The sequence below is a fragment of the Corapipo altera genome, unplaced genomic scaffold (genome assembly GCF_003945725.1).
Source record: "Corapipo altera isolate COAL_440 unplaced genomic scaffold, ASM394572v1 56, whole genome shotgun sequence".
Taxonomy (NCBI): Eukaryota; Metazoa; Chordata; class Aves; order Passeriformes; family Pipridae; genus Corapipo; species Corapipo altera.
Window position 1 is genome coordinate 1,103,389 of NW_020884896.1, and position 8,544 is coordinate 1,111,932.

Genomic DNA, 8,544 nt, shown 5'->3' on the forward strand with positions numbered 1-8,544 from the left:
AACACACCAACCCAACCCAACCGTATTCTGCTGTGGGTAGTTAAAGGATTGTACCCGAGCAATATTTGCCTGGAACATGCACAGTAAACCCTCTTTACCTGTGGGGCCATTTGGCTTTCTCAAACAAGGGTTGTGTTCACAGCAATTGTTATGACAAAGCTGTGACAATTGAGTTTTGTCAGCTTTTCTTTCATTTTGGACATAGTGTGCAATGATGTACTCAGTGACATCTTTTTTTATGTGATTTTCATTACTAATTCTTCCTGGCCAAAAATGGCTAACCTTCTTTACTAAACACATGTGAAGCACTTGAAATTGTTTATGGTTGGAGATATGGAAAGAGAAATATTTGAAATTTGTCTCTTATGTCCTTGTTTAAGAGCAGAAGTAAAAAATATGAGTTAAACCTTTTTTTTTAATGGCTCTTCCCAGAAATGAAATTATCTACTATGAGCTATTTGAATTTACCAAAATAACAATGATTTTTAATGTTGTTTATTGTGTTGCTAACATCTTGTTTAGAATACATGTAGGAGCAAATTAGTCAATGACTGATATATCTGGAAAATGTTCTCTATCTGGTAGTGTTAATATAGAAAAATGATAATTTATTATTTTTGTCTTTGCAGAGAAGATAATTTTCTTCAGCTATTCTGTAAGATGAGTCAATGTGCAGCCCCATTGTCCAGAGGAATGGCTTTGTGCTTGTGAATTGCAAACAGCTGGAACTGCCTCACACAGCCACCTACCTGTTCAACATCTGAAGTTAATCCTCCGGATAATTCATTAATGATTCTCATGAACAATGCAGGGAAATAAGAAACACACAGAAGGACACAGTGATTCCTCAAGTATTGGGAGTCTCCTGGATGACGCAGACAGAGAGGTGAGCAGCCTCACAGATCGGGCCTTCAAAAGTTTGTGCGTAGCAGAACTCGAAGACTCTTACAATGAACCAGAACTTGCCATTTCACCAGACTTTGCCCTCCAGTTGTCTGCTAAAATTCACTCAGGGACATTAAACCATGACATCAGGAAAAGCAATGTCTGTGACAAGCTAACAGCAAGAAACAACGAACATACAATATGGGCTTCAACATTCCAACAGTTACCAAAGTGTGCTTCGGAGGAGAAAAGGATTGCTAAAAATAACACCTTTGCCATGGAAAGGAAAACACTGAATTTGCCAGTCCCTGGTCCAACAAATAACAAGCATGTTTCAAAAGTGTCCTCATTGATTAAGACATTTGATAAGACTGCAGACCAAGGGTCAGGAGGTTCTCTGACAGCAAATAAGCAGCCCGCTAAGAATAGCTTTCAAAAACATAAAATAAATCATGGAAATGATATTGCTTGCTGGGATGATACAGACATTTTAAGCATCCATCAGGAACTTTCTGAATTTTCTGAAGCTAGTCCAGGTAGTCACTGTCTCAGTGGCAAACATGAGCCACAGGAAAGACCCAATAAAGTGGACGTGGGTTATGGTGGCTCTGATGGTTATTATCCTGTGCTGATTGAGATGTCAAAAGTAGCCAAGTCAAATTTTTCCCGTTCTTCTAAAAAGGCCTTAAAAAACAAAAACATGAAAGTTAATGAACCAGCAAAAAAAGGTAATTTTCTTCACAGTGAGAATAGTGCTTTTGAATCATGGAATGTTCATCATAAAAAATTGACTGAAAAGGAGGAATTTGTTGATATAAAAATGAAAAAGGAAGGTCTTTCATACCTGGAAGAAGCACCATTCATTAAAGGATCCCACACAGGTGAACATAAATTGTCACCTGTCACAACCACTGTTGCTAAGAAGCAAGAGAAAGATTTGCAGATGAAGCCAATTCCACCAGAAACTGCTTTCCCTCTCCCAGCTGTATATGTACCTCAGGGTCCCCTCCCTTCAGAAAACAAATTTGCTGCTGCTTTTCCTCCCACACCTCCCCCTAGGAACCATGCACACCAGGGTCCCCCTCGGCCACCCCCGACCACACAGGCACTTCCTCTTCCACCTCCAACCCAGGAGGGCCATCCTCCAACACCCCCCACCTCTGATGCCCCTCCCGTGCCACCACCCCCAGTGCCAGCTCGACTTTCTCCCACTACCATGTCCCAAGCCTCTATCTCACCCCAGTCTATGTCCTATAGGATGGTTTCACCCTCACTAATGTTCCAGGCACCCAGCCCACCTCCACCAAGACCCCAGCCCATCTTAACTGAAGAGGAATCCGCCAGCCCCCAACTGGGCAATACCTGTCCACCCTGGAGAAGACAGAGGGTTGCAGAAGGAACAGCAGAGAGGAGACAGGCTGCAAAGGAGAAGTTCACAGACAGACACAAGACATGTTCTTTGTCTGAAAAGCTGACTGGTACCAAACCTGGTCTGGATGTGACTCCTCTGGCTAAACAGGTAAACTCCCCTAGATCAATCAGTCCCTCTTTCAACATCACCGAACTCCTAACACCTGTCATACCACCAAAACAAGAGGTGGACACTGTTGAAAGCGAACTGATCCCACTGACACCTCCTCCCACTGAGAGCACATCATCGAGAGACCATGAGGAGAGCAGCTTGGGCGATTACAGGTCTTGGGATAATTACAAATTGACAGCATCAAGTCTGTTATTCAACTTGAAGGATGTGCGTAAACGTGTTAAAAGCATCTATACCCCTTCTCCCCTGTTAAGGGCCTTGGAGGAGAAAAATAAAACTAGGGAAAATATACAGGAGAGTACAAAAATGAATGCCTCACTCTCGACTTTGCATGAAAAAAGTCAGAAAAATATTACAGAGAAAGATGAATTGAGTGATATAGCTTCCGTTCTGTCTAGCAGTGTTCAGGAAAAGGACGATAAAACTGACCCAACTGGACACTTTGCAGACAATTGCCTGACTTTGAGATCACCCCAGACAACAGCAGACCTTTCCTTTTACCAAACCGGACACAGCTTGCAGCAAGATGATTCAAAACATGAAGAACTGCTTAAAAGCACAAGGCATAATGAAAACTTATCATCGTTCAGACATGAATCACATGAACCTGATTTAGGAAAACATCTACAGTATCCAGCACAGAGACCGTTCAGTAGAAACAATGTGGACAAAACACCTGGGCAGCCCATGCAAAATCACAGTACCCAGAGTGAGGAAAATGAGAGACAAGCTGCTATTCAGAATGAAAATTTTGCCTTCAAAACACTCCTAAGCCAACTCTCACCAGTAGAAGATGTACCTTACAGTGACACCCAAACCAACACTGTGGTATCTGGCCATGAAGCACAATGCAAAAGAAGCACTAGTTCTTCGGAGCAATCTTATGTCTCCACAGTAGAGCAGCCACTTCAGGGGGAGCCATTTCTACAAGTGCCTGGGATGCAGACAGCATGCCTTCAAGAAAGCCAGAGGACTGAGAGTGAAATGGATGCAGATAGTAAGAAAAGGGACACAGAGAGAGGGAAAGAAGTTGGTGAAGATGAACTGCAATATTGTGCTTGTATCAGTCCTGATATTAATGCAGCAGAGAAGAGGGAGGGAAAGGTTACTGGGAATGAACAGAGGAGCTTAATGAAAGAGAAAGTAGGGAGAGAGAAAAGGGAAGAGGCCAATAGCACAAATCCTACTTCTGACAGTATAAGGGACATGTCAATCTCCAGGTGTGAGGAACCGCAAACAAGCTCAACCAAACCCAGCCTGTTTATGATTAAAGATAACACATTCAGATCACCTCAAGTAATAAGGGCTGTCAAGCTGCCCCTATTCAGGTCCTTTTCCCTGGATGATACAGTTAGCAGCAGTTATAAGGAAATGGAACGTAGGTATATGCCCCCAGCAGTTTACAACAATCAGCACCGAAACTTGTTGCATGCCCAGGAGATAGGCTGGTTGGCGTCAAGACACAGAGGTCAGCAGAATGTGAAGGATGGAGCAACTGACAGAGAGAAAGAAGCCAGTGAGCCTGAATCTACTTCAGCAACACTGGATCCCCATCTTCTGGAAGGTACGGAGACCTTTTCATTAGGGAAACTGATGGAAGAAGATAGAAAGACTTTTGTTTTGTTAACTAAAGGTGGGAAAAGGAATGAGGAAAGAATCTGCAGAAATAAGGAGAAGACTCAGAATACAAAGGCAAGACACAGCTTAACACAGCCAATTATAGGTCTGGAAAATGACCAAGCACAAAACAACCCCAGCTATCCTGCAGAAATTAAAACGAACTACTTTAAGAATCATCATTTATCTAACCGCAAAGGTGGCTCTTGTGCGAAAAAAATAATCACTAGGGAGACAATTTCCCCTGTGACTGGCTCCATATCAGAGGACCACACATATTCTTCTGTATCCCATGATGCTTTAGAGGACATCCTACATACAGAAGGTGCACCAGTTTTGTTAGACAATCTTATATGCTCTGCTGTTCCAAGCCCCAGGTCAGGCAGCACAATGCCCTCTCTTGCTGCCAGTTCATTGTCAGATAAACCAACTATTTCTGGCCTTAGAGAGACAGAGGATGTTATAAACCCTGCCTTGCTGAACATGGCACTAAAGAGGCAAGCTTATATGCCTGCAGAAGAGACACCTGATTCAGCACAGAAGAACGTGCTTTCTGATGTTGCAGGGGAAGTTGTGAGGCTGGAGCCCGAGGGACTTGGTGAGAGACCAACAGGCAAGCCACCCACTGTACCACCAAAAACAGAAAAGGCTCTGCGTCGGGCTAAAAAGCTGGCAAGCAGGAGAAAGAAAATGCAAGAGCAGCAGAAAAAACATCAGACTGAGCATACAGATGCTGTAGGGAGAAATCCTTCTCATTCTGGACAGACAATAGCATCTGCTTTACCCTTGGGATATTCTCCCCTCCATCCTCACCTTCACTCAAGTTTTACTCCCACAGAAACTAGTACTGGAAGACCTAGTGTTGCACCAGAGGTAAGCCCTTCACCCTCTTCAACCCAGCGTAAACTCCTCCAAGACCCTGACTCTGGTCAATACTATGTGGTTGATTTACCAGCTGAAGTTAATTTAAAGACATTTTATGACCCAGAAACTGGCAAATATGTTCAAGTCTCAATCCCTTCCTTGGAACAGAATTTATACCAGTCCACCTCTTCAGAAATTAAGAATTCTCCCTATGCCTCCTACCCTAGAGTGTTCCCTTTACCAGCTTCCTCAGTAGCAGTGCTGAAGTCACCTTCTCAGCTCTCTAAACCTACCTGGTCAACATCTGCTGTACCAGGACCAGCTGAACTACTTGAAGACATCCAGCAGGACTACAGATACACTGAATCTGTGGACACTCAGCCCTACATTGAACCAGCCTCTTACTCCTACAGTCAAGATGCTGAAGAAATTCAGGTTCACTTAGGAAAGGACATGAGGCCAACCCCAAATACTGGCATAGTGACCCTCACTGATTTAGATGATTTTGCTGCTGAAGGAGTATCTTGAAAACTGAAATAACAAAATATGCCAGTTAGTGTTTTTAAGAACTGTTTGGACAGACACATGCACACAAAAGCACATGCAGATTTGATGTTTGTACACTTTGTCTGAATCTCATTGTGGTTTGGGTGGGAAGGAAAATGAAAGCTGACCATGCTGAAAGATGCAAGGTGATGAGCACTCTGAAGAAGAGTGAAATTTAGGAAGCACCAAATTATCAGTGAGATGAAGGGGCAATGCCAGCTAGACAAATGCATATGACAGTATGAAGCCACTGCTTGCTGCTGCTTCTGTTTTGCCATTAAGGAGGCTGGGATAGCCAAAGCAAGTGTCCTTTTACCCAGATATGTTGCATGACACATGAGACGAAATAAAACTGCGAGACCATCCTATCCATCCTATGATACCTAGGACAGATGCTGCTGAACTTTCCTCACTCATTGCCTTTGAACTATATTGACAGGTAGAAAGTATGTGGCTACAAATATGCCATATTAGCAAGATTCATTTTTTGCACACATCGATTGCCCCAATGTTATTGACAAGAAGATTGTATACTGGATGCACAATACAACAGCCATGTCAAACCCCACCAAATTTTAAACAACCAAAATACAGTTGCAGCTGCTCTAGACTTCTCATATACTTTTGCAGTGTCCACTAACATGCTGCTGAATTCTTTATATTTCTGATAATATCCAAATGGGTTCCCCCAGGGTCAGAGTTTATTTATAATGCAACTTAAAACTTCAAGTTATCTTGATACTTGGCCTGAAATATTTTGGTGAGTAACAAGGTTGAATGAAATCCCATAACAGTATTTAATTGTTTGTTAGGACAAGAAGTTCTTTGCTTATTTTAATTGAAATGTGTTTTGTTTTGTTTTCAGGCTCCCACTGAAACATGGTACTAACTTTTAAAACCTAAAAAATGTACCTAATTTTGATCTTGTGAATTCTGTGATTTAAAACAAACAAAAGATGCAAAACATCCAAAGTATTAATTTCTAGAAAAATGTTTCTTGAAATTATCAGTTTTCTTTAAAAGATCTGTATCAAAATATCACTCATCCTTGTGTAAGCTCTTTTTTATCATCATAGATAATGAGGGAACCTAGGTGAAAAGATGAAAGAATTGAATGTAATGTGCCTGCTTATAAATATCTGTATTTGAAGTATTGGTTTAGGTTTTTTCTGTCTCATTTTCATACTGTTTTCCCAGTTAAAACTGAAGTGTAGAAGCTTTAAGGAAGAATTAAGCCAGTGACTTTCAGCCTGATTCACATCTTAGGCTGTTTTTACAGGATTGTTTTCAGTGAAGCAGCTCTTGACTTCCTGAAAAGAAAGGGAAGAATCAGGCCTTTTGACAATAAATACAAGCACTGTTCCACTCTCAGTGCTAATATTTATGACAGAGGTTTTCAGTAAATTTGCCAGGATTGAGGCTACTCTCAGAACACAGAGCAACACTTGGTGCTTTGACTCTTTCCTTAACCTGAATTCAGCTCTCAGCCTTCCTCCATCCCTGACAAGAGCCATGTATTCACAACCTGCCCTGATCCCACCAGACACTTCCTTTCATAAGTGTCATTTGCTAAAACATTTCCCTTAGAGGTGCTAGACAAATACTAAGGGCATTGCTTCATTGATTTTAGTGAGGTTTGAATTTAGCCTTTAATGATTTTCTGAGGTTCATTTCACCTGTTATACATTTTGTGATTTGGTAGGTTTGGTTGCAGCAGGGGCGTGGGGTGGAAATGGAGAAGCTTGTACTGGTATGGTTTGGGTTTTGAGCATATTCGGCCAAATGCCCATATTTGAATAAACATTTATTGTTCAGTCTCTGCCCTTGGAAGTTTTCAACATCTGACTGGATAAAGCCCTGAACAACCTGGGCTGGCTTCCAAACTGACCCTGCTTGAGCAGGAGGTTCATACAGAGACCTCCTGAGATCTTTTGCAGCCTGAATTAACCTATGACCCTGTTCTGCAAACATTAAGATTTTTAAATCAACTTTGACTTGGAACTCAGAAAATACAGTCTCCCCTGGGAAAGGGATCTTTTTGAAAGAAATAAAAAAAAAATGAAAACCAATATTGTTTCAGGAACAAAGACTAATTTTCAAGTTGTTAAATTAAGGGAAATGGCTCTTATTATAAAAATTTTTCTTTTTTTTTGTCACAAATATTTTGCTAAACTGATGGTGCTATTCGTGTTGCCCTTCTTTGTCACTCTATAGAGCATAACATCTATCCAGGATAGAGCAGAATCTAATCCATGTTAAAATATAGACAAATAGGTCTATTAGGTTTCCATGGTACATTTAGACAAAACCTATGTAATCTGAAAGCCTAGCAGAGCGTACAAACAAATTTTTTTTGTGTGATATTACAAATTTAAATGCCCTTAACAGGCGCAAGTCAAGGAGTAGGCTCTCAGAGGACACGATAAACACTTGCTTTCCAAGGGAAGACTATGGATACAAAGTATCTGTGCACAGATAAAAAATAAATGGTAATATGATAACAAAAATGTATGACTGTATTAAAAAAAATCCCTTTTACTTTGTTAACTGTCATTTGTGTCGTAGATATGCACACTTCTGCACCCTTTTATGAAGGGTCTTCTTAAACTCTTCTTGTGGAGAATGGGATGCTCCATTATACTACTTCTAGGTACATGAGGAAAGCAGGGTGTACTTTTCACTCTGCTGTGAAGGTAAACTGAAACATGGTCACCTAGAAAGGAGTCCTAACTTGAATAACACAACATTTCAAGCAGGACTTCTTCATTTTGGTCTATCCTTTCTGCTAGCTTCAGGGAACTGTGTTCACAGTGGACTGTGTCTCTGAACTTGTCCCAGAGGGAGTTTCAAAATAGAGAATTTGTAGCTAAACTTTTGTAGCAAGGTGGGGGGTCTTCTCCAAGGTAATAAGTGACAAGACCTGAGGAAATGACCTCAAGTTGCTCCATAGAAGGTTTAGATTACCTGCTGGGAAAAATTTCTTCACTGAAAGTATGTTCAGTCATAGGAATAAGCTGCTCGGGCAAGTCATGGAATCACCATCCTTGGAAGTGTTCATAAGGTGTGGTGAACACTTGGTGCTAGGTTAA

General features: G+C 41.3%; 1 protein-coding gene across 5 annotated transcripts in view; it reads left to right on the forward strand.

Annotated features, from left to right (window-relative positions):
• CUNH10orf71 (chromosome unknown C10orf71 homolog) overlaps window positions 1–7,993 on the forward strand; it is a 28,294-nt gene extending 20,301 nt beyond the window's left edge. For all 5 annotated transcript variants that reach the window (XM_027648015.1, XM_027648017.1, XM_027648012.1 and 2 more), the window contains one exon: window positions 630–7,993. In XM_027648015.1, the coding sequence (XP_027503816.1) occupies window positions 806–5,437 (4,632 nt within the window). In that variant the 5' untranslated portion in view covers window positions 630–805 and the 3' untranslated portion in view covers window positions 5,438–7,993. The remainder of the gene's footprint in view (window positions 1–629) is intronic.
• The last annotated feature ends 551 nt before the right edge of the window (window positions 7,994–8,544 follow it).